At 40.8% G+C, this 27,451-nt stretch overlaps 1 protein-coding gene across 2 annotated transcripts; it reads left to right on the top strand.

Annotated features, from left to right (window-relative positions):
* Positions 1-2,447: 2,447 nt before the first annotated feature.
* On the top strand, positions 2,448-26,714 carry TAAR1 (trace amine associated receptor 1). 2 transcript variants are annotated; one of them, XM_084622297.1, is made up of 2 exons: positions 2,448-2,536; positions 25,081-26,714. In XM_084622297.1, exon 2 carries the CDS (start codon positions 25,219-25,221, stop codon positions 26,224-26,226), a length of 1,008 nt encoding a protein of 335 aa, XP_084478423.1. In that variant the 5' UTR covers positions 2,448-2,536; positions 25,081-25,218; the 3' UTR covers positions 26,227-26,714. The 2 variants fall into 2 exon arrangements, with proteins under 2 accessions (XP_084478423.1, XP_084478424.1); XM_084622298.1 differs by lacking the exon at positions 2,448-2,536 and adding an exon at positions 22,214-22,291.
* Positions 26,715-27,451: the final 737 nt, after the last annotated feature.

Raw genomic sequence — 27,451 nt, 5'->3', positions numbered from 1 at the left:
CCCCCCACCATAGAGCAGTGAGGAAGGGGACCTCCCATCTCATGGAACTGCCCCCCCAACCCCATGGAACAGTCAGGAAGAAGAGGACTGCCCCTCATACTGGGGACAGACACGACCTATCTTAGGGTATGTCTACACTGCAAAAAACACCCGAGTCAGCTGACTTGGTTGCAGGGGGCTCAGGCTAAAGGGCTGTATAATTGCAATCAAGATGTGGGGTCCCAGAGCCCAGGTTCCAGCTCGAGCCCAAACATCTGCACCACAATTATACAGCCCCTTAGTGCAAGCCCAAGTCAGCTGACACGGGCCAGCTGCGGGTTTTTAATTGTACTGTAGATGTACCCTGGGAGCTCAACAGGCTCTTATTGGCCCTTCCTTCAGGCTCTCCAGGACGATGAACAGTGCTCACTTCATGAGCAGCTATTCAACATTTTATTTTGTTCTCATTACTTAATGTGCACATTACTTAATGTGTAGCCCAACCTTATTTACTGCACACTATTCAAACTCTGCTCCAAAGACAGAATTATTAATTTCTTCATGGACTTTCCTATCGTGCTCATCATTGTAAAATCTGAGTACCTTTCCCAGAAGAGCTCTGTGAAAGCTCAAAAGCTTGTCTCTCTCACCAACAGAAGTTGGTCCAATAAAAGATATTGCATCGCCCAGCTTGTCTCAAACATTAACTAATTTTTCATCATAATACCCCGGTGAGATAAGGGGTGGTGATATTCCCACTGTGCCAATGGGGAGTTGAGGCCTAGAAAGGTTAAGGTCAAAAGAATTCAAGCTAACTTTGAATTTCCAATGTGAGATTACTAGGACCTGATTTTTCGGAGTACTTACTGTTATATAGCACTTCTTATACTTCACAGGCAGTTGTAAATGCTCAGCACTTCTGCACTTCCCCAGGGTCTCAAGTCAGGTATTCAGAAAATGAGGAAAATTAGTGACACCTCTGACAAGTTTGGTTTAAGTGACTTGCCAGCATCACACAGGGAACTCTGTGGCAGAAGCAGGGATGGAATCCAGTTTTCCAGGGCAGTGTTCAACTGTCTTAACCATGAGGCGCTCCATTCCCTTCTTGCAACCCCCTGTCTTATTCACTACACACCGTCTAACTTCTGCAACAAATGAAGCAGGAGTTCTACAAACAATAGCCTCCTTCACTACATAACCCTGATTTGTCCCCAGAGCAGGTCCAGCCACTTCCAGCCCTAAGTGTCTCTTCCTTGGCTCCTCATCCAATCTCAGTTCCCCCCACCCTCTCCCTAGCTCCTTATCCCCATCTTTTTGCCCAGCCAATCCGAGTTCTCTCTCCACAACCCAGCTCCTGGTCAGCTCTCTCTCTCTTTCCCTTGTTTTCTCAACACAGGTTCCTAGTCCCAGTCTCCTTGTCCAGCCAGTTCCAGTCTCCCCTAGGCCCAGTCTACCTCCCTCCTCCCAGTCAGTTTCTTTCTCTTGCAATCCCAGTGTCACTGGACTTCTTGTTCTAATCTACTAATTTCCCATCCTCTGGTCCAGCTTTTACCTCCTCTACATTTGAATCAGATAGTTTCCTCTTCCATGTTGCCTGACTGCCACAGGATGATCATTTAGATGATTGGAGAGGCAGAGTTCCAGGGCCTGTCCCCAACCTAGCCTGGAGAAGCTATTACAGGGATAGGCCTTCTGAACCTCTGTAGCTCTGGGCTGGAGCATGTTCAGCCACTCTGTGGAGATGGTGCCTGTGCAGTCTGGTCACTGTAGGAGCTGTGAAGGGGTGGGGAATGCTCTGTGAGTATGAAAACTTCAGAGATTTTAGCTGTTAAGCTCTAGCAAGTCTCTACTCTGCATGTGAAACTGCAGTTTCAAAGACTTATAGCTTGGCCAAATTTGGGCACACTGTCATAGACCTGGAAAAAGGCACATCCCGGCCACAAAGACCACTCATCCCTGCCCAATTTCAACTCCCCGGTACAAAGCCTGGGGGCACTAGAGCATATCAAAGAAAAAGATTGACAGAATTTTTTAACCTGGGCAAAATAACATACTTTCCCTAGCCTTGTTCCCAGAAATGGCTGAACCATTTGAGCTAAACATTTCCAAAAATGTTCAGCCTGAGGCATACCTAGCATGGGCAATTTCAGACCAAATGGCTAAAGTTTGGCAAAGGGCAACTGAAAACAGGGACTTATAATGGGAAATGTCGGGCAACCTTAATAATAAGTAGTGCTACCAGCCATACTGTAATTAGATCACAATAAACACTTGTCTTTATTTAGTATACTTATTTCCATGACCCTAGTGTTGAGTTAACAAAAAGCATTTATCTTCCTCTGTATTGGTAGCTTGTCTGAGGAGACGTATTATTTGCTTATCTTTTCTAATAGTTAATGTTTACATCATCCTGATAGTGATGATTTTTTCAACAGCCTGTAAAGTAGAGTCAGACTCAAATGTGCAACAGCTGAACTAGTGGGATTCATGTGGAATGGATCACTAATGCACTGGAACTGCAGGTTGCTCTGACTTTTGATGAGGAACTAACTACTGGGTAGGTACTTAAAGCTTCTGTATCTTACATTTTGAACAGAATTAGTTTCTAGTCTGGTAGCTGAGAGAAGAATTTTGTTTCAAAGCTGTGTATTCTGTGCTAAAGACTTAATCAGATCAGTTATTCTACAACGAATATTGGGTTTGACACAATGACGCATTGACAGAAATACGACCTCTGTAGTAGTGGAAAAGATCAGCAAGAAAAGCCAGTCACAACGGCTGAAAGGATAACACAGCTAATAGTTACAATTCTGCTCCCAGGTACAGCGTTCTGAATTCAGAATAAATCCATTGCTTTCTGCAGAATTACTCCAGAGGCAGAGTGGTATAACCGAGAGCAGAATTTAGCCGAAGGTTTTACAATACTTTGGTTTGGATCATATATTGCTATTCCTTATGATTTTTCCCTTCAGTTTTTCTTTGGATTTGGGAGACGTTCCACTGTAATGAGACAGGAATGAATATTTGTCAACTTGGGATACAGACCTGCAGTCCCTGAGCACTCAGAGCTCCAACTGACCTCGCTGAGAGGTTTGGGGGCTCAAGAAATGGAGGATGATTGAGCTCTGCTTTAAGATGTGGGTGGGAGTAAAAACAAGTCTTTCACACAACGCAAATGGAACAAATGCTATGATTCTGATCATTCTCTGGAGCATCACGGAGCTTATTCCTGCTCCTGGCATTGATTTTAGTGGGATCAGGAGTGGCTCCTTGCTCATGAGTAAAAAAAAGTGCTATTCTGTGACAGAGGATGGATATTAATTAGTTAGAAACATCATCATGGCAGTGATATTGAGAATGAAATCTCTGTTTTGACATTACGCTGATGATGTCATTATGCTAGTGGATTTGGACAGCTGAGTTTTGCTTTGCTACAAAACCACTTTTTTTTTCTTTATATATTTGAAATTAATTCATTTTATTGTGCATTTAAAGAGGCTTAAATTTTCATTTTTGGGGGAAGATACATCATCACTTCCCTCAGCACAACACAACTAGAGAGAACGATACAAAATACCAGTTTCGCATGTAAATAGCTATTCCCAAGCCTTATGCTTGGGAGAAAAAATATCTGTTTACATTAGATTAACTGAATATACTGTGGGAAAAAATGTAGAGGTCAATCACTTACTGCTCTAAATTACCCTGGTGTAAATCTGGAGTAGCTCCAAATTAACTTCAGTGAAGTTACTCCAGATTTACATCAATATACTTTAGAGCCGTATTTGGCACAACCTCTTCTCATTTTATTCCTGTGATTAAACCTTTACTTTGGGAAACAGTGTTTAAATGACAAATCTAGCTCGGTCTCCCACATAGCCCCCAACATGTTAAAATTAACATGATTAATTACATTAAATCATATGAATCAAGGTCAAAATTGGAGTACATTTGTTTTTTGTCCACTTCCATTTTCTTCTGAGGGTTGTAGATATGGGTGGGTAAACCTCATGAAATTTAAGGTTTTGTAAACCTATTTGGGAGCCTCTCAAGATTTACAAAATTAATTTGCAATTTTTTTTTCTAATTTCACACCCAGTTTTTCTCCAAGGGGGAGTCAGTTTTAAGAATGTATTCTAGGTAAAGGGAAATCTGTGCTTTGTATGAGGGATAAAATATCCCTGACCCCAAGACAGGTAGCTTAACTTAAGTGATACCCTGTATATGGTAGGACTATTGGCCAATGGAGTTTGAAGCCAATGGAGTTACATCAGGGATCAGTTTGGCCCTGTCTTTTATTTTTCATTATGACTTTTTCTCATTCCCCTCCCTGATCCTTTCCCACAGTCTTTCCTAAGGCCAAAAGCCCAAATTTGGTTTCAAGCTGAATTTTTGAACACGATGTTGCAGTAAGTTTGAAATTAGGCAAAACAAGTTTGCCCATTCCTAATTGTGCTGTTTTCCATTAAAATCATCCCTTATGTTTAAAAAGTCTATTTCTCCACACATGCAAAACCTAATTGTTTCATGTGACCTGAGATTCCCTAGGCATTTGTGTCTTTTTCTGCTAATTAATTTCCTTTCCAAAAAACCTGACGACTGAACAGTCATGGCACTGTAAGTATAAGTCTCACAGAGAAGAAAGAAACAGCAATACCCCTTCAGGTACACTTTTATTCTGAGTTTAAAAAAAAAAAACAATAATGTTATGTTGTGTGATTGTGATTTAGGATACCTACCTCAAAGAGCTCTTGAACAGTTATTCTATGTGAGTGCTTTGAGATCCTCTGATAAAAGAAGCTAAGTATTCTTCTCACAAGTACTATAAATATTAACAGTGAGCATATCAGTTTGAATCTAAACTTGTAAAAGCAGCATGAAAATTTACTCTTTTTTTTTATTTCCACTAGTAGAAATAAAAATCTCACTGTGTGTTTCTAGTGCCACTCTAATATTATTGAACCTATTCTTGGAGCTGATGCTCAGGGAACCCAGAAGGAGCAGTAGAGAACATTCTCTCATGTTGCCCGGTAGCTCCATGGGAATATCAGATACTGTATATTTTTGGATCCTTTCTCAAACCAAAGCTGTTTACATTCTTAAGCTGGCAAAGAAATGGTACCAGCCCTTTGGGAATGACCAGTAAGGTCAAACAAACTGTAAAGATTAATAAAAATTGAACCATTTGCAAAAAGTCTTAAGAGGATGAAGTCCTCTTTGTTTCACACAGTAGGAAAAAAATCACTACTAAAGTGCATTCTTTGGCTCAGATGCTGCTCTGCTGCAAGGAAGAGCTTGACACAGCTCCAGGAAGGGAGTGTTCAAACCTGACTTTAAGCAACATTTATGCCCTACTGATCCTGGTGCTGGTCCAGTCCCTGTTTCAAGTTGGAGCAGCCTCTCTAATTTGCAACAGCAGCCAGCTACCCCAAGGGGCAATTTCATCTGCGGTTTACTGGTGTATAACGATGTCCTGGCCACACTCGCTGTCCTGGTGGACAGGAAGGAGACAATGCAACAGCCACTATACAGGCTCTATGCCCCTCATTGATGCCTTGTGTAAGGGGAATCCTACACTGGCTGGTTACACTGGTTTAAGGACAATTTTGCATCATGGGGGTGACCCAAAGGTGGCCAAGCAACTTGAAAATTTAATGCTAAAGTGTCCATGTACTGCTTTACATTAATTCACACCTTTCTTGATGTTGAAGTTGAGTTAATTTACAATCATTTCACAAAATACACTGTTAAACACCCTTCTCAGCCCTGCTTTAACTTGCACCTCCCTAGAAAGCCTTTGCATGTGAGTTAGACTTATTACACATCAGCAGAGTGAGTCTAAATAAAGTTACTGTAAAGAAAACTAGGTTATACCACTCGGATACATCACTTCTCAATTTGGTCCTCAATCTTCCTATTTCCCACAGGATTTCTTTGCTAATTTATTGGATACTCAATAAGTAGCAATGCAAGATTGTGCCTTTGGCTATGCACTTTGACCATAAGAGTGGAGTGCATTTGGAGTGTAAACTGTTTAGAGTTGGGTATATGTGCTTATCTTGATTTGTCCATTATAAATTGCTGGGGTAGCCTCTGAGACCTTATTTACTTGATTCCCAAGAACTCAGTTCAACTCCAAACTGTTCACTGAGCTTTCTTCATTGGCATACAATCAAACTATCAGGCTTAAATGTAGGGGGTGGGTACAGAGCATACTACATAGTTACAGAGCAAACCTCTTCTTTTATATACATTTACACATTACATTGTATGTACTATACATTGCATTACACATTTTGGGATTGGCTTGGTTACTTTGCAGGAACCAATTCTTGTATAGCATGCTTTAGCTATGTACCACCTATTACCTAAGCTAGTTCAGACATTCTGTCTCTTAGTTTACTGACCCATTTACCTCCCTAATCTTATCTCCCAAGAAATGAGGCCTTACCTATGACCATTTACTCATGTAAAAGCAGGCCTACATAAATAAGTACTTGGAAGTTGGAGTGTCTTGGTTGTGGATGGAAGAGTAAATATGCCAATAAAGAAACCTTGGCCCTTCAGCTCATGCCAGGTGACCAGAGGGAGATGGGAGAGGCCACTGCAGCTAGGCAGTTCCTCTGTGTGTGTGTGTGTATGTGTTGCTTAATTTGTAATAAAAGAGGTGCCAAGGTTCAAGCAATTATGTTCTGGGGCTCAAGAAATTTTTTTATTTTCATAAGTGATGCAGCAAGCCCAGAGATGCCGGGGCTATGAATTGCCAAGCCTAGAGGCGCCAGGGCTCAGCCCTTGGCAAGTCCTGGCACAAATTAAGGTAGGTAGGTAGGTAGGGGTGTGTGTGTGTGTGAGAGAGAGAGCAAGAGAGCACAACTCTGACACGTAACTAAGTCAGCATGTTGAACTCACGTGTGTGTGTGTGTGAGAGAGAGAGCACAACTCTGACACGGAACTAAGTCAGCATGCTGAACTCACTGCCAGACTACCTTGTAACCAATATGTTTGAAAGGGTGTAAGTAAACACAGACTTTGCCCTATTATCTGTAAAATCTAGCTTTATATAATATATATAAATCAATATGGTAAGTTACCGAGGGTGGTATTCACAAAGTTACTTCAGCACCTAGCTCCCATAGATTTCAGTGGAAGTTTGCCACCTATGTACTTCTGTGAATCCCACCCCACGATTATTAAAAAGAGACTGAGCTATTGGGCATTAGTTTAGACCCCTGTGCATACAAAGTAATGCATCAGTTGACCTATAAACATGGGGGATATTTTGCTACAAACAGTACTTTCTCTAATAGTGGAATAATGAAGGAGTAGCTAATTGTGTTTGTCCTGGAAAGGACAAACACTTCACTTTGCATTTGACAAAATCAGCTAGGGCCACCATATGTTACATCAGGGGCGTTCAACGTAATGCTATATCATTGATGTTCAGCAACATCACAATTTTAAAGGAATACTGTGACATTTCTATTGGGAAACAGGAAATTGTTGCTTCTCAACAGTAGACGTTATACCTCCAGTAATAGGTGGTTAGGTATTTATATTAAATGCATTTCTAGTAGCTGCTTTTAGCAAGTAGATATTAGCTGATTAGGCTGCTGGATTCAATCTGTTTGTTCAGTAGAGTAAGCAGAGCTAGGCTGATAAATGTACATGATATCAGTCTTTGTACACAATGAGCCTTTTAAAGGAGATATTTTGTGTTACCTTTCGAGAAGTTTGGGTAAAGGTGACTACATACATGGTTTTGTTCCACTCTTAGACAATCTTGTGATGCTCATAATATGTCCATAACATTTATTAAACAAGTAAACCTCCTTTAAAGGAACTCAATTTACCTATAAACATTACCCTTTAAACAAATAAGTGTCAGAATCATACAACTATTCTTAAGTGGGCTGACGAAATAAATGGTTTGCTTGAAACACTATTAATGTTAGCAATGGTTTCCTAGAAATGGCTGAGGGCTGTATTCATTAACAAATAGGGTCCTCAAGCAGTAGCCTGGTGGCCTCTGTGGGCTTCTTTGGCTGTGTAGCAGGGGTCTACGCCCTGAGAATTATGGTCCCCACAACTGTCATGACAGCAAGGAGCAGGCTAGGCTGTCTCTTGAGGCCGTCTTTAAAAGTAAAGAATGCTGCTAGAACAAGCAAACAGCAAATGAGGATCAAGAGTACAAGTCCTGGAAGGTGGGGAGAAAGGTAGGAGGCCAGGCCTTTAACAATATATATTTCATATTTTCAGTCTCATAGAATTTAGACTGCATGAGCCCAAATGTCCTTCTGTGATCACAGAAGAAATGTGCTTCTGCTCTCCATGCTGAAATCTTCCATATGTAGCCCTTGTTTCAATTGTTATGGTCCCTCCCTCATGTGCTTTGGTTGTTCGTTGTTGCTCTGGCAGAAAGTCACATGCCTGATATTTGTTACATTTTACTATTTTGAATGGATTGTGCTATTCTTAAAAAGAAGGATCCACTAAGATTTTTCAAGATGGCACCATTTTCATGGTAGGTCAGATGTTTAGATGAACCAGTTTCATTTTCAAAGGCAATATCAAGGTTATTAATATTTTATATAAGGAAGAAAACAAATGGAAAATACACCATAATTATATTTACCAAAGAGTCCCTGAATCTAAATACAAATGTACAGGCTACTGTTTCATTTTTTACAGTAATATTTTTCTGAACATTAAAAAATATATACCTTACAAAAATTAAAACTAGTTTTCAAGGTTTGTTATGTATTAAATGCCCTTATAAAACAGATGCAAATGCAATCAAGTGTTACTTTTAAATATGAAGCAGCAATCCAGGAATGAAATTTGTGTCTTCAGGTAAGCATTAGAGCTGAGTGAGTACTGGGAAAACGTTTGAGAATATTTGTCTGGTTTATTTTTCATGGTTTGCTCCTCTTTTGTGTTTGCCTTGTGAAAATATTTTAGGAAATGAATTTCCTAATGTTCACAAAAACAGTGAGTGGTAAGTGAATGTTTTAGAACAGTAATAGAAAGTGACTTCTGAATTAGTAATCTTGCATAACGACATCAGAAAATGGTTTTATAAGAGTTACTCAGCCAATCAGGAAATAGAAGTAATACATGTGACCCCTATCTCCAATCAAGATAGCTTGAAATTCAAGCATTGAATGTTTTCAACTAAACGTTTGCAAACAAAGTACGGACTAAAACTTATTCACAGAAATGGTTCAGGAGATAATGTCAAATGATGAATAAATCCGAGAAAATCACAATACTTTCACGGACACTTTTTGATCAGAAAATGAGGTGATTTTTTGCCTTGCAAATTACTTGTAAATTATTTGCCCAGGTCTAGTAATCAGTAAAGGTCAAATCTGAAGATGAGCCTGAATCAGAATCTTTGAACTTTGTGGATTTGAGTTTCACAGCTAGATGAAAATTTTACCTCTCTAGCTCGTGTCAAATGTGTCTTATCCTGAGTGGAATCATTTCTGGGTCCAACTCCAAAGAAAATTTTAATCAGACTATAGTCTTACCCCCAGTTTATATGCAATGAGGTTCTGACACTTGGAAAATGAGGCTATACTTAAAAAAAATTGAAGTTATATTTCAGGGCATAAAATCATCACATGATGGTCATTTATCCACGGAAATCCCCTTCCTCTCCATAATTACTATTCCAATTATATAGAAGACAAAATCTGTAAATAGTGCTCTCTAATAGCAAACTAAAGGTGGCAAGGATCACAAATGCATTGAACGGTAGAGTTGAAATACAGTAGAATTGTAATACATTGGAAGAATGGGGTGAAATCAATAACATGATATGTTCAGCAAAGAGTATTGTTTGTTCAGGTATGAAGGAATAATTAAAAGGCAAAAAAAAGTTCATTAACACAGAGTAAGGTTGTCCAGTGACAACTTACGTTGCCCAGAATGTCAAGTTCAGTAAAACTCAAACGTCTGAAAAGGGTCGAGTCCCCTGATGTGTGTTAGAAAAGGAAAGAGGCGCCTATGTACCTTGCGGTTCCAGTCTGCATCATTTCAATACAGAATTGTGTAGATAGGAGGGCACTGAGAACTTCTTCCTATGGTATGGTCAGTAGTGAGGTGGGATCTGAGAGCAGTCTGTGGATTTAATGCTGGGTAGGGGAAAGCAGAGGTTTAGGTGGTGTCCTGTGCGCAAGTGTGAAGGGGGGATGAAGTCGTTAAATTTTACAACTGTGGTGTTCTGTCAGGGAGCAGATTCCATGTTTGAATGTAGAGCAAGAGCAGGAAGTACCTGTTCATTACAGTGAAAAGCAGAGTGGAAGCATGTGTGTTATGGGTGTGTTTGGGGCATTGCTCAAAGAGGACAGAGTTAAGGTTGCATGGGCATTTGCTTTAACTCTGTATTTCCTGCTTTCAGAAGTTTGAGCTCTGTGTTCTCGAAGGACAGGCACTATCACCAGGCAGCCTGAACTCTTCATTAGCAAAGTATTTTACCATTTAATTTCCTAATTTTTTAAACAGAAGAGAAATGTTTGTTGGCAGGAGTTAATGGTCATTTAGTTGTAGTTCGGACTTATGTTTACAGTTGACAACATGCTACTACAGCTAGGTAATAATCTAAAGACCTACCTTTTATTTAGTGCTTTTCACCAGAGGCTCTCAAAGAACTTTACATCATTATCCCCATTTTACAGATGGGAAACTGAGGCATTGAGAGGTGAAGTAATTTGCCCAAGGTCACCAAGCAGGCCAGTGGCAGTGCTAGGAACAGTCCCAGTCCAGTGGTCTTTCCACTAGGCCACACGGTTGCTCTGTGATTTCTCAGTGCCTTTCCCCCTACCTTTACATTTTGTTGTAGTGGAATGGAGATAATGGTTATGCTCTGAAATGTTTGCAGGGAGTTGCTAAAAGGTCAGTGAGAGACATTTTATCCATGGTCTATGTCCCAAAACCTTGCCGGTTTTATTACATGGTTGTTCCAGTAACTTTAAGCATGTGAGGAAAGACTGGTGTGTCTCTCTCATTTTCCATCCCTTACCAGCATTTTCAGCTTCCCTCCCCTTTTCCATCCCATTAAACTGCAATGTACAAGACCCATTAACATGTATGTAGTTCCTTATTGTCTCCTGCCCTATGGTGCTGTGTACATATACCACAGGCAGGAGCTTACTAGAAAGCCACATGCTACCTTGGTTACATAGCCTGAGCTGGACAGAGATCTGGACTCTCATTCCTACTGCCCACCTCCAGCTGGGCCTCCTGCCCCTGCTTCAGCCAGGCTTCCCCAACGATGTCCCATGTCCACCCACTCCACTCCTCCTTGAAATTGTGCCCATTTCCCCCACACACTCTGGCCAGCCCTCCACCCCACCTAGGGGTGATGTCTATCTTACCTGTTTATTGTCTGGATTTCAGATGTTCAAATGTGTGTTGTCCTCGGTCCCTCCCACCCCAGATCCCAGCTCACTTGGAGGTACAGAAAAGAGGATCTCAGACACCTCAAGAGGCGCAGGCTTGCCCAGAACACACAGCTCAGACCCCTTGCAGAGAGGTGGGGCTCCCCTAGTTTCCAGTAGAAACACAGAAGGGGAGAATTTGGGGCTGAAAGCCTGCCCCACACCCCGAGCCCACCAACTTCCTCTGCTATCCCTGATATTGTCCACCCCCTCCCGCTTACATTAACCCCCCTCCCCTCTTCCCTTTCCTCAGATTACATTTCTCTAAATATGTCTATATGAAGAAAAATGACCCTTGACGGAGGCAGATTTTCCCCAAATGTTTTCAAGTTATTCTCAGATTTCTGCCCAGGGTGAGTTTCAAACGTCAGCTCTGCAGGCTCAGAGAGGTGTCCAGTGACCCATTCATCTCAGGCAGATGTTCTCAGCTGGAAGAGATGAATACAGTCTGGAACAAGAGGGCTGAGACAAGGGATCTACTCCATTCATGTCAGTGGGTGTTCCCATCCTCCACACATGTGCTGGAGATTTTCTAATGTGTGTCAAGCATACTGGTTCTCAGGCTATGTCCTCACCCCAATATCAGCAGTGTGTGTTCTCGGTTTATGTTCCAAAGATGCCTGTGCTAAGCTCCTCATTCAGAGGGTGGCTTCCCTGGATTCTGGCTTATATGTGGAGGTAGGGAGAGGGTCCCAGAAAAGCAAGATCCCCCAGACCCTGGCTCACATGGCAGGGAAGGGGGTCAGTTGTATTAATTTAGATGGAATATATGGACCCAAAGAATTAAAGTTTTTAATATGACTCTGTCACTGTCCAGCATTACACAGGGTTAAACAAGGTTCAGGGTTGGATGTCCAGAGACCTCAACCAGCTTAGTTTCGTGGCAAACACACCATTAATTTTTTTAAATCTTTAATTAAAGATACATAAAAAGAAGGAAAAACAGTTAAAGCATTTGATATGTAAAGTACTAAATAAGACTTTCATTTTAATTATAGTCCTTGATCCCTTTCTCATTAGCAGAAGATTGTTTTTAGAGGCAAAAAACCCCTATCTGATAGTCTCTTAAATGGTAATAACTGACTGTCCGTTCAGAAGAAAAGAGAGGAAGTTAGTTGAGATGCACGGTCATTGCTGAAATATGATCACATTTGATCCCAGAAGACAAAACAGGACACACACAAAAGGGGAGAGAAAAGAACAACAAAGGTAGGAAAAGCGGCTTCTATCTCTGGTGTTGAGTCACTTACAACCTCACGTCTGGAAAAGTTCAGGCACAGCACATGATCTTATTAGTCACTCCAAGAGCTGGCAAACTTGCACTGGTGTCAGGCTGTTTAGGGTATTGCATTTAGTTGCCTTTATGGTCACAGGCTTACAGCCGTATTGTAAAATATGCAATCTTGGCCAGCTAAGCCAGACTGTTATTAGAGAGAAAGAAAAAGGAAAAAGATGAGAAATAGAAGAAATAAGATAGAGAAGGAAAAGGACACAGTGGTGCAGGAAGGCGGGGCGGGGGTGGAACACAACAAAGTGTGGTGGTTGGGATTTAACCAGTGGAAGTGGAGTTGCTATCCGAGTACCTTGTTCTGGCATGGCCCAGTCTGGTCAGGACATCTCTCAGGATGAGGTCAAAGAAGAGCCAGTGGTATTATGGCCTGGTCATTACACATATTGAATTTATTTCCCCATGTTAAGTATCCTCACATCTTGTCAACTGTCTAAATGGGCCATCTTGATTATCACTACAAAAGTTTTTTTTCTCCTGCTGATAATAGCTCATCTTAACTAATTAGCCTCTCACAGTCTGTATGGCAACTTCCACCCTCTCTGCATGTGTGTCTGTCTATCTATCTATCTGTCTATCTATATGTTCCATTCTCTGCATCCGATGAAGTGGGCTGTAGCCCACGAAAGCTTATGCTCAAATAAATTGGTTAGTCTCTAAGGTGCCACAAGTCCTCCTGTTCTTTTTGCGAATACAGACTAACACGGCTGCTACTCTGAAAAGTAGTGTTAGGGGGGCAGGTACGTCTCACTCCTTCCCCTCTTTTAGTCAGCAATTGTTGCATTTCACCTTACCTCCATTCAAAGTCCATATGACACACCTAATTTTGGTTCAATGATTTTCTGTCCCACACTTCTTTTTTTTTTTTCTTTTTTTTTAACCAGGCGTGATCTTAACACTGTCCTTGAATTATATTACTAGGCCTTTTTGTTTGTACTAATTTAGTCTGTTTGTCTCCCTTTTGTGCCTTTTCCCATCAACATATATTGATTTAGCTTATTGTGACATTTTATAAACTTGAACTCACTTTTTACAGGTGTCCTTACAATTAGAGTAAAGTTGTAGGCCCAATTATTACAACAGATCACACCCTCACAAATGCGCCGCCTCACTGCAAATCCTGGCACACATGGGGGGCGGGGAGCAGGGCTCAGAAACCCCACCGCAATAGGCATATCCACTCCAGAGCTTGGCTTACATAAGGGAGGACAGGAAAGGAGGTGTGTTTCACCCCTGTAGATGTGCTGTGGGCACCTGTAAATGCAGGATGGGAATGTGGGGCAGACAGGTACACCTGACCCTATTGTCCCCAGTCTCCTTGTCACTTACCCTCATATTCCTCTTCCCAGTGTCCCACTGCTCTCATCCCCTCCCCATAACCTGAGCTGCCACCCCTTCTCTATCTCTGCCTACCCTTCCATGTTATAACATTCAAAAACCAGTTGGAGAACACTTCAATCTGTTTGGTCACTCAATTACAGACCTAAAAGTTGCAATTCTTCAACAAAAAAAACTTCAAAAGCAGACTCCAATGAGAGACTGCTGAATTGGAATTAATTTGCAAACTGGATACAATTAACTTAGGCTTGAATAGAGACTGGGCGTGGATGGGTCATTACACAAAGTAAAACTATTTCCCCTTGTTTATTCTCCCCCATCCCATCTCCCCCCGCTCTCTTGCTGGTAATAGCTCACCTTAAGTGATCACTCTCCTTACAGTGTGTATGGTAACACCCACTGTTTCATGTTTTCTGTGTATGTAAATCTCCCCACTGTATTTTCAACTGAATGCATCCGATGAAGTGAGCTGTAGCTCACGAAAGCTTATGCTCAAATAAATTTGTTAGTCTCTAAGGTGAAACAAGTACTCCTTTTCTTCTTCCATGTTTAATCACTCTCCCCTCCCAGTGAACATTTGCTCATGTATTTATTTTATTTTCAAAAACTAGTTTTAGTGCTTTCTGAATATTCTCCTGTACTCAGATTACATTTCTATAAAATAAAGATCCCCCTTTGATAAAGGCAGATTTGAGCAATATGCCTGCTTTTTTAAATTCAGATTTCTGCCCTGCAGTGGAATTGAACCCTCAGTGGCTGCGGTGGGGCTCAGAGTCAAATACTATTATACATAGTTAGACCCACCAATGTCCTATAATGTAGAGGTAGTTTTCCAGGTAGTTAGCCTCTCTCTCTGCACATGCTTGGTATAATCCATTAGGTGCACAAATAGGCATGCAGACCTTCTCAAGCACCTAACCGGAGAAGCAAACTCTTTTTAAAATGTTTTAATTTGATTTTCCCGCAAGAGATGGTGGGTGCCAGGCACTCCTTCCGGGTAACCCTCCAGCACTGGAGACCCTGCTGCATAATGATTAAGGATGGGATTTTGTCATGGTGGTCACAGATTCTGTGACTTTCCAGAACCCCCAGGACTTCCTCTGGGGAAAAACTGGATCAGCTGTCAGCCCCAAGGCCACTAGAGCAGCGGCCCCAGGGCTGAAGCAGTAGCTGGGGTTGGGTCAGCATCTCTGGGGCTGGAGCAACGATTGAGTATTTTTAGTAAAAGTCAGGGACAGGTTACAGGCTTCTGTGAATTTTTGTTTATTGCCCGCAACCCATCCCTGAGTTTCACTAAAAATACCCATGACAGAATCTTAACCTTAATGATGATCTCAGCTCTGGTTTAACGTCTATCTGCGAACAGAAATAGGTTCCCAGAATCTTTCAACTTTAAAAAAATGTTTATTTTTTCTGGGTGCTGTTCTGCAGGAACCTTGTGGTCAAATGCCCCAAATTTGGATCACTAACAGAACCCCACATCCTGATGGGTCATGCCAAAACTCAAGCAACTGTGTGGATTTTAGAGCACTGAGAATAATCAAGCTTTCAACAGAAAGTTGGTCTTAACTAGAACTATAGCAGCTTGTTTTACTTCAATGAATAGTCCCATTGACTTCAATTGGAGCAGAATCTTGCCCAGAGTGTTTGTCTGACAGACAAACCAACCAACCAACCAAAAATAAACTCATCTGCTTAATCTTATCGACTTGTACAATCCAGTCTTCTTTACCATAGTAACAAGGCACCCTCTAATTTCCCCTATCGGATAAATAACAGATGCAAATTGGCAGCAATGGTGTCAGATGCACAAAAGTGGAACATGAAAAATATAAATCCCAGAAGATTTATTGTGTAACAAACAATTACAATGACTTTGACAGGGTATTTCCTGGGTATTACTGACTGGAACTACCAGGTGGGTTGAGGTTCTATTTCAGGCCATAAAATCATTGCATGTGAGTCATTTACAGACAGGAATTCTCCATCCTCGCTTTGATTATTATTCTAATCATATAGAAGATAAAATGTAAATAGTGTTTGCTAATAACCAACTACTGTGTTTGTCCTCTGTAAAAACAGAGGACATAAAAAAGATTTCTTCCCTCTTTCCTCATTTGTTTGATGGAAGCCAATTTTTACTGTCATCCAAGCCCAGATTTATGTCCAGGTTATAAATAAAGTTTTTAATCTTCTCTAGAGCACAAACCCTAGCTTCAAACTGGTGTGCTGCTTCCGTACCATGGATGGACTTAGTAAATATTGCAGGTATGGTTTAACTCCTGACTATTAGTGGTGATGGGGGAAAAAAATAAGCACAAACTCTACATGAATAAGTACTGCTTGTAATTAATGTTTTATATCCTTCAAAATGACTTTTTTAAATCTACAGTTTTTAAAGTTAGAGACTTCTATTAAACCCTGAAGCAAGTGTCTTCTTTTTAAACATCTGAAATAAAATATTTACATGGTTTAACAGCATGATGAGCAAAAGCAAATATCAGATGTACTGTGGAAGGTTCATTGGTAATACAAACATCTTCTAAATGTAATGTTCTGGGGCTTGGGTGCTTTGTTGATGTTAGAATAAAGGAAGCTAAAGTACGCATTAGTTGAATACAGTATTTACACTAATTTTATATAACAAAAAGGAGCCACCGGCATGGAGATTAAGAAAAAATTGTGAGAAAAGGCAGCTGTTTAAACCATAGTTAAAACTTAGGAAAAAATGCTGTTCCATTATATTTTGGCAGTGAGAGTTCACAGAGCTTAATTTTTAATGTTAGGTCTTTCCTAGTATCCAATCTGTGGGGGCGAAAGAACTACTAGGGATTGGGTGCTGTAAATGTGAAAGACCCATGAGATTATCTGACTAGTTTTAGATGGGGGAAGACTGTCAATGTTTCCCTGTGGGGTCAAGGCACCAGCTATTCTTAAAGAAGCCATTGTGAGGTTTCCTTTCAAGAAACAAACTCTTGGCACCTCCTTTCTTGGGAACTATTTACCGGTATCCATCCTTTTTTAGTTTCTGGGGAGAGACGAGGAAAAGCAATTTAGAAAAGTCCGGGGAGGTCAGCTCTGACAGTGTTTTTATATCTGTTGATTTATTTTTATTTTTACTTTATCCTGGACAGTTGAATTATTAGGGCTTGCTCGGGAGTGGAATCTGCACTGGTTGCATTAGTCATAAGTCCCATAGCTACAGATGATATTACTATACTAGGGCCTCTCTACACCCACTTTAAAGTCCTTTATACTTCTAAATATGACTGTTCTGATTCTAGTAGGTCCAGCAGCAACCTTTGTTACCATTGACTATGAGTTTTTTGTTGAGACATCAGCAGACCCTAGCAGGGGTAGCTGAAATGCTTTTAATGGCTCTTCTGCTGTCTTTCTGAGTAGTGGTTGGCAATTGTACCTTTGTCCTAGGCTTCTGTCATGCAGGGTACCCAGGGGACTCTCTTGAATGAGTATATCATTGGTAAGGCTAATGAGGGGTTATGGGCTACAATGTATTCAATATTCTGGTAACATCCACCTTTATGTCTATATCATGTCTGACAAGGTTTGTAGTGATTGAACATCTAACATAGTGAATGCCAGTGAAAATTAGGTAGGATCTGAAGCTAAAATAGGGAAAGAACTAACTAAAATTAGGGGAAAGAACAAGTTAGATGTCTCCAAGTTGGCAGGACCTGATGCAATGCCTCCTCTAGAATACTCAAGGAACTGACTGAGGAGATATCTGAACAATCAGTGATCTTTGAAAACTCATGGAAGACAGGATTGATTCCAGAGGCCTGGAAGAGGGCAAATATAGTGCCAATCTCTAAAAAGGGGAATAAGGACAACCCGGGGAATTACAGACCAGTCATCTTAACTTCAGTACCCGGAAAGATAATGGAGCTATTAATCATCAATCAATTTTCAAACACCTAGAAGATAAGTATAAGTGTAATAAGTATGATAAGTATAATAAGGTGATAATTAACAGTCAACCTAGATTTGTTAAGAACAAATAGCGCCAAACCAACCTAATAGTTTTCTCTGTCAGGGGTAACATGCCTTGGGATAGAAAGGAGTAGTATATCTTGAATTTAGTAAGGCTTTTGATACTGTCTCGCATGACCTTCTCATAAACAAACTAGGGAAATACAGCCAGGATGAATGCTGGTGCATACTATAAGGCAGGTGCATAACTGGTTGGAAAAGTGGTCCCAGAGAGCTGTTATCAGTGGTTAACAGTCTAGCTGGAAGGGCGTATCAAGTGGGGTCCCACATGGATTGGTCCTGAGTCCTGTTCCATTCAATATCTTCATAACTGATTTAGATAATACCATAGAGAGCACACTTACAAAGTTCTCAGACAATAACAGTCTGGGAGGACAGGATTAAAATTCAAAATCATCTTGACAAACTGGAGAAATGGTCTGAAGTAAACAGGATGAAATTCAATAAGGACAAATGCAAAGTACTCCACTTAGGAAGGAACAATCAGTTGCACACATAGAAAATGGGAAATAACTACAAATGACGGAGTATTGCAGAAAGGGATCTGAGGGTCATAGTGGATCACAAGCTAAATTTGAGTCAACAGTGTAACACTGTTGTGAAAAAAAGCAAACATCATTCTGGGATGTATTAGTAGGAGTGTTGCAAGCAAGACACAAGAAGTAATTCTTCCACTCTACGCCACTCTGATTAAGCCTCAGTTGGAATATTGTGTCAAGTTCTGGGCAGCATATTTCAGGAAAGATGTGGACAAATTGGAGAAAGTACAGAGAAGAGCAACAAAAATGATTAAAGATCTAGCAAACATGACCTATGAGGGAAGACTGAAAAAATTGGGTTTGTTTAGACTGCAGAAGAGAAGACTAAGGGGGGACATAAGTTTTCAAGTACATAAAAGGTTGTTACAAGGAGGAGGAAGGAGAAACATTGTTTTCTTTAACCTTTGAGGCTAGGACAAGACGCAATGGGCTTAAATTGCCGCAAGAGCAGTTTAGGTTGGACATTAAGAAAAACTTTATAATTGTCAGGGTAAGCACTGGAACAAATTGCCTAGGGAAGTTGTGGAATCTCTGTCATTAGAGGTTTTTAAGAACAGTTTAGACAAACACTTGTCAGAAATGACCTAGTTATTATGTATTCCTGCCTTGAGGACAGGGGACTAGACTAGATGACCTTTTGAGGTCCATTCCAGTCCTACACTTCTATGATATGATTCTATGATATGACTGGTGTAGTGGAAAAAATGCCCTGTTGTCTAGATGAGCTTGTGGCTTGGATAAGAATTGGTGGGCTGTGTCTCAAGCCATTCATGATGGAGATAATGTTGGTGAGCTGAGGAAAGCAGCAGAAGAACTGATGGAAGTTGGCATGCTTGATTGACAGTGTGGGACTGCCATTTGTAACACAGGGTTTGAGGCTTAGATGTGATACTAGATGCTGGGCTAATCTGGATGTTCAGGTAGCGGTTGTGATCATGAGCACTTTTTTCATCTGTGCCTAATCAGAAGAGTGTGATCTCATCCATCTAATGTGGCTCTTGCTACACATACCCATGCTTTTGTCACCTTAAGATTAGACTTTACACTGAGACCTCTTTGGAAACTGAAATCAGTGCAGAATGTGACAGCCTATTTCTTAAGCAGAGTGTCATATCAGAAATACATTTTCCACAGTACTTTGGACCTGCACAGGCTAGCAGTCAGATTCTCCAGCTGGAATTCAAAGTGTTGGTTTAGCTTATAAAGCCATGACTAGTTACCCAAGAAACCTGCTACCTCTCTCCCCATGACATAATGCCAGAGTTAATATCGGAGGGTGTACACAAGCTACATGCCCCTTGTCATGAACAGGAAGGGCTGCTGGCAGGGCAGTTTCGATTAAAGGTCTGCTCAGAGTCTGGATCTGCTAATCTTTAGGGCACTCTGCATCTTTCCTCCCAGGCATTTGGAATGGGGATTGTTGAAGACCAAAGAACATTTTTTATTCATTGTGGGAGTTATTTTATAGTTGGGGAGGTCATTGGGGAGCTATTGTGAAATTAAATTATAGCAGGGTGCCCAGAACTTGGAATGGGTGTCTACATTGTTTTTGTGTACACACACACACACACACACACACACTTTTATCTGATACCCTTATAGGGCCTCCGTCCCAGACTTGACCAAGACATGCCTGCTAAAATGAAGAAAGGCTATTACAATTCTAAGTGTGCTCACGGCTGAAGCCAAGTCTGATTATACTTTACCATTTGGCAAGATTTCATTAGAACTAGGGTGGGACCTTGCTTTGTTGTTAAGAAAAAAGAATGCCCTTTATTTTAATATCTGGTAATGAGCTACTTTCTTCCTAGGGTGTGGCTGTAATTGGGAGCTAAACTCTGATTCTATGACATTCTCCAAAGCTACAATAAAATCAGACACAAAAGACTAACATTAAAGGAAGCTCTGTGTGTAAAGCAGTCTAAAACTCTTCGGGATATCATTTATTACCAGTACAAGATGGATCTGTAGAAACCAACCTTTCATGGACCACCTATTTTCTTAAGTAATGGAAGAGGCAGTAGGATGCTATATAAATATCACTTCTGAAGGAATTAGGGGGGATGATTGTCTACACTTAACATTTTTTTAGATGACACTTTAAGGCCTGGTTGACACTAGGAAATTAGGTTGGTATAACTGTTGCTCAGGGCTATGAAAAATTCGCACCCTTGAGTGATGCAGTTAAACTGACTTAACCCCTGGTGTAGACAGCACTAGGTTGATGGGAGAATTTTCCTGTTGACCTAGCTACTGCCTCTCAAGGAGGTGGCCTACCAACTCATATGGGAGAAGCCCTCCTGTCGGCACAGGTAGCATCTTCACTGTGGCGTTGCTGCACTGCTACAGTGTTTACAGGTGTCAGAGTAGCAGCCGTGTTAGTCTGTATCCGCAAAAAGAAAAGGAGTACTTGTGGCACCTTAGAGACTAACCCATTTAATTTAGTGTTTACAGTGCAGACAAGCCCTAAAGGTGTGTCTGTGCTGCAGCTGGGAAGTGTGACTGTAGTACATGAAGACATGTCAATCGCGGGCAGCACGTGTGTGTCAAAGTTAGCTCGAGTGACAATAGCAGTGAGTTTTAATAGTTTTATATTAAAGAGATGTCTATTTTGTTATGAATAGACTCAAAAAAGCATAGTTCTAACATCTAGGATTAACACTGACAGTAATGTAGACAGTGGCATTCCTTTTCTTCTAAAGTCTTTAAATTACGTCTTCGCACTTACTGATCACCGCTGTACTGAAACTGTACCATGGTATTAATCTGAGATGACAACCAGATTAAAAAACATCCTGTGCTCCTGCAACTCAAAAATAATTTTAAAAATGCACAAATGTGCATACTTTGGTCCTGATTCTGCTCTCAGTTATCATGTCAAATCCAAAGAATCTCAGTTGGTGTAACTGAGAGCAGAATAAGGCCCTACATTCCCCATACTATATTCTTTCCACAGACACCTTCTGTTTCCTCACGTAGGCCCTGAGCTTGCACACTACTTCATATAGGTACATCCCCACTCCTACATGGAATCTCACTGAATACATTAATAACAGTCCCTAGCTCTCATGTATGGCTTTTCATCCATAGATCTCAAAGCACTTTACAAAGGAGGTCAGGATCATCTGCATTTTACAGTTAGGAAAACTGAGGCACAGAGAAAAGTGATTTATCCAGGGTTCCTCAGCAGGTCAGTGGGAGTGCTGGGAAGTGTTCTATTCACTAGGCCACATTAGCATTTCCACACTACATCCTCCCCCACAAACACAGACAGACGCTCTTATTTATTCACTGAGCGGGTGGCATATTCCGACACTTTAAGAAAGATAGCCCTTAAGAGTTAGCAATCTATAAAGAAAGCATACAGACAAGGGGCTTTTCATAATACTTTTGCAGCCTAATGCAATATTTCAGAAAAATAGAAGATGATACCAGGATCTCTCGCCTAAGTTATAATGACGCTGAAGCAGGCAAAGAGCCCTAATGAGAAATGGATATTCTCTGTTGTTTAGCTGTGCATCCACAAGCAAGGCAATGTTGTTGAGTGGCTTGTCCCAGAGAGGCCAAAGACTCAGAAGAATGGGAGCTGGCGCAGAGACCCACAGACTCCAAAGCTGTCCACACTGCTTCCAAGATCAAATAAGCCATGATTTATCATCCCTGCTCGTATCACTGAGGTTGCCTGATTTTAGAAGGTTAATATTATTATTTTAGATAATATGGGTTATAGGCTCACCAACTAACTTGATCAGAAGATAATAAGGCTTTTGTCCTTATTAGGCTCCACAGAGTTTGCAAGGACCCTTGGGGTATATGACAAGGACACTCACATTGAGATAAATGGAATAGTAATTAAATAGTAATTAAATGGAAAAAGAATCAGAGTTATAGGGCAATAATATTGTTCTAGAGATACATATGGTATTATATACTATAAAGCTTTTGATTAATATACTCACACCCTTCCTTGATAACCTGGTGGTAAGACACAAAGGAGCAGCCTCGCCTCTGGCATGCCAAGAGAGTTCAGGTCCAGGTTCCTAAATTCTTGAGTGGGAGGTGCAGAGCTTATGAGAAGCTAGAGAGCTAAAATCTATAGAAAGACTAGAAAAGGTGATGTAAGAGTTTTACTTAACTAACTGACTTAAAACTTAAGAATTAAAACTACCAATTAATAGACTAATAAAAGAATAATAAACCCTGAACTATGAACAAAGAAACTACCTAGGCATGGTGGGTTACCCTTCTTATAGAGCTTGATGTTTGAGTCCTCCTTTTATGTCCAAACATAATTTTTCACCCACAATATATCAGGGTACACTTACTTTATAGGCTGGCATGTTTGTGCATATAGATAGAATCATAGAATATCAGGGTTGGAAGGGACCTCAGGAGGTCATCTAGTCCAACCCCCTGCTCAAAGCAGGACCAATCCCCAACTAAATCATCCCAGCTAGAGCTTTCTCAAGCCTGACCTTAAAAGCCTCTAACGAAGTAGATTTCAATCACCTCCCTAGGTAACGCATTCCAGTGCTTCACCACCCTCCTAGTGAAAAAGATTTTCCTAATATCCAACCTAAACCTCCCCTCTGCAACTTGAGACCATTACTCCTTGTTCTGTCATCTGCTACCACTGAGAACAGTTTAGATCCATCCTCTTTGGAACCCCCTTTCAGGTTGTTGAAAGCAGCCATCAAATCCCCCCTCATTCTTCTCTTCTGCAGACTAAACAATCCCAGTTTCCTCAGCCTCTCCTCATAAGTCATGTGCTCCAGCCCCCCTGATCATTTTTGTTGCCCTCTGCAGGACTCTTTCCAATTTTTCCACATCCTTCTCGTAGTGTGGGGCCCAAAACTGGACACAGTACTTCAGATGGGGCCTCACCAATGCCAAATAGAGGGGAACAATCAGGTCCCTCGATCTGCTGGCAATGCTCCTACTTATACAGCCCAAAATGCCTTCTTGTCAACAAGGGCAACACTGTTGACTCATATCCAGCTTCTCATCCACCGTAACCCCTAGATCCTTTTCTGCAAAACTGCTGCCTAGCTGCTCGGTTATCTGCAAACTTGCTGAGAGTGCAATTGTGCCATCTTCCAGATCATTAATGAAGATATTGAAGAAAACCGGCCCCGTGACCGACCCTTGGGGCACTCCACTTGATACCGGCTGCCAACTAGACATGGAGCCATTTAACACTACTCGTTGAGCCCGACGATCTAGCCAGCTTTCTATCCACCTTATAGTCCATTCATCCAGCCCATACTTCTTTAACTTGCTGGCACGAATACTGTGGGACATAGGTGACATATACATACATATTAATGACCACTAGTTCATATTTACATCTGTTATTTTTTTCCTAACCTGTTGTTTGCATGTTCTTTGTGGTGTATCTGTTTCGTTTAAAGAGGATATAAACTTAGATAACCCCTCTGTACCAACTTGCTTTAACGCATCCTCACATGTCTATGTTAAAGGTCACAACCATATATGGACCTTATGCTTTAGCTGATCACCACATATCTAGATGAAAGATCCTGAACATATATATGCTAACTTTGCCTAAGCTCAACATACAGAATGTGGCCTGTAGGTCCCTTGCGTTACAGCCAAAAATACTCTAATATAAATCTATAAACCTATTATTATAAAACAAATAATCAAACCCATAAGAAAAGATATATAGGCAAGCAAGCAGGCTAGCCCTATAGGCTACACTGATCATAGCCAGAAGGAAAGAGAAGAGTCCTGGGAACTAGTGTCAGCATAGCAACCAACCAAAGCATCCAGGGATAGGCAGGCTGGGAGGGAGAACAGGACTGATGGACAGAGGGAGGATGTGACTGTAGGTAAGTGATATTTACTCGATGCAGATCTGAGAGTATTTGTTGCCAGATCAGAATCTTCCTTGACTTAGTGGAAAGTTCCTGTTCTCTCCAGATGTTACCATCTGTGTGTCTGGCCTGTCCACTTTGACATCTATATCTTTGATTTATGTCTCCAAGAAGCTGCTGCCAAATGGGCTGCAGAATCTAAACCAAACAGTATTCAGGAGGAATGTGAGTATTCTACGACACTGACTCTTCTTTAAAAGAACTGTTGAAAGAAAGATACAACTTAAAACAAAAACAGTTTTAAAAAAAGAAAATCTGGAGGATATCTCCAGTCTCCTTACTGCTGCAGGGAGAGATCTATATCTGCTAAAATGTACATTTCCTGAGGCAGCTCTGTGGAGCTTCTGCTATTCATGATACGGGTAGCTGGTGGATAAGGGGGGGCCAACAGGTGTGCTGTTGCATTAGCCGGGCCATGATTCATCCCAAGGAGAGTCTCAGTTCAGAAAAAATCTAATGATTAAACTGGTTTTGAAACAGAATTACACTTTTATCCCCTCCAAGACCTTAATGAATTAAATAAAATTAATTTTCTAAAAGTTCTGGTAGATTAATATGTTTATTATTTTCTTTTTTTCTCTCTGCAGTTACCTCAGCTGGATGAATACCCAGGAAAGCAATAAATAACTCTAAATGCATTTCAGCATTAGGGCAAAAGTTGCCTGTGCAACATCCAGCCGGCTGAGACTACAACGTACTTAAGTGTGTTTGAAATCTCAGGAAAGATGCAGTTTTGCTGTGAATCTGTAAATGGCTCCTGCATAAAAAGCAACTGGTCAAGCAATATCCGTATGTCCATGTATATCTTAATGGTGTGCATCATCATGGCCACGTTGGCTGGAAATCTGACGGTTATCGTCTCAATAGCGCACTTCAAGCAGCTCCATACGCCTACAAATTTCTTGATCCTTTCCATGTCCACTGTTGACTTTTTGTTGGGGTGCTTCATCATGCCTTACAGCATGGTGAGGTCTGTGGAGAACTGCTGGTACTTTGGAGAACTCTTCTGCAAAATCCATACTAGCATAGACATTATGCTCAGCACAGCCTCCATTTTCCATCTTTCCTTCATTTCTATTGATCGCTACTGTGCTGTGTGTGACCCACTGAGATACAAATCTAAGATAAATACTTGCATCATAGTGGTCATGATCGTCATAAGTTGGACCGTCCCTGCCATTTTTGCCTTTGGGATGATCTTTCTGGAGCTAAACTTAAAAGGAGCAGAAGAGATTTTCTATAATCATATCCACTGTGTTGGCGGCTGCTTTGTCTTCTTTAGCGAAACTTCAGGTGTGGTGTCCTCCATGATTTCCTTCTACATCCCTGCATTTGTTATGTTGTGCATCTATGGGAAAATATATGCTATAGCCAAGAGGCAGGCAAGATCCATTAAAGATGCAGCTAGCCAAACACAAATCAGATTTGAGATGAAGCACCACATTTCACCAAGTAGAGAAAGGAAAGCTGCAAAGACATTAGGCATAGTGATGGGTGTTTTTCTCATATGCTGGTCTCCGTTTTTCTTCTGTACTGCCACCGACCCCTTTATGAATTACTCAACACCACCTATTCTTCTTGATGCATTGATGTGGTTTGGTTACCTGAATTCTACATTTAACCCCTTAGTGTATGCATTTCTTTACATGTGGTTTCGCAGAGCACTAAAGCTGATTCTATTTGGCAAAGTTTTCCAAGAGGACTCTTCCAGGACTCAATTATTTTTAGAATAACATACTTAGAATTTTTGCACTCGCTACATTTAGCAATTGGCTGGAGATTGTGCTTACAAAAAAAGCAGCTAAAAGAGAAGAAAATCAAGAGCTGTTTGTTTACCCACTTGTGAAGACTGGTTCAGGTAGCAAACTGTGGTACGTTAAACTTTGTCTCAGTACAGACTGGAACTTGCCCCAAATTAGGCTTAGTGCTTTGGTTATTATGATTAATGATTTATTTAGCACTTAGGATGTTCTGAGCTCTTTACAATACACACAAGTAAAGAGGAAGCTTGCAGTTTAAAAGAACGTTCAATCACTTTGTGCAGAGAAATCAAGTAATTCTGATACACTAAGCACTGGGTTTTTTTGGAAGGCCTGTCTCACATTTTTGTAAAGCAAGCGCTCAACAGATTTTGTTGCTGAACTGGGGTTTGTGAAACCTGCTGCCCTGTAAGCACAGCAACAAAGGGCTTTCCTTTTGGATTTCCACTGATGACCCAAAGATGAAAGACCATAGCTTTTATCATAAAGCTATTCTCCTTTCAGTATATATATATTAATATTTCTTAAGTGATAATTTTAAGATCCTAATGATAAATGGTATCAAAACAGTTCCAAAGGTAAGTGAACTTTAGCAAACAGAACTCAGAAGCAACATTGAACATCTAGAGGTTAGAATCTGAAAATCATTGCAAGTTGTATTACCCAGTGTCCTCTACTGGTTGCAAGCAGATGATACTATTCTGTTACATAAAATGAACAATGTAAAAGGTGTAGAGACTACATGTTTTAGCTAAGAGGTATTGTTATTTTAACAAATGGCAACAAAAAATTGTTGATTAAGACATTTTTTGTCCGCTTTTAAAATATGACACTGCTATGCTAAAATGAATATCATGCTACCAAACTGAAACAGAAATAATAGCTCAGGCCTGATCTTGCAAACACTGCAAGGAGTAATACTTACTACTGGACACAGTCATTACTGAGCAGTCAGTGCACCTAGACTCTACAGTAAGAGCTATACGCAGTAGTAAATGATTACAGTATCAAGTCCTGTACTCATATGGATAGGAAAAGTGTGTGCCATTTGTTGCATCTTGTCTCGTACTCCGTGTTTTGTACAACACCTAGGATAAGGAGAATGCAAGTTGCCTATTATTGTTTCATTGGTAAATTAAAATGATGCTACCTTTCACCAGACCAAACTATCAATACTCCCTGTTGTCTCTTTTATTCT

This window comes from Lepidochelys olivacea (assembly GCF_965140295.1).
Source record: "Lepidochelys olivacea isolate rLepOli2 genome assembly, chromosome: 3".
NCBI lineage: Eukaryota > Metazoa > Chordata > Testudines > Cheloniidae > Lepidochelys > Lepidochelys olivacea.
This window is presented reverse-complemented; position numbering and strand designations above follow the sequence as displayed.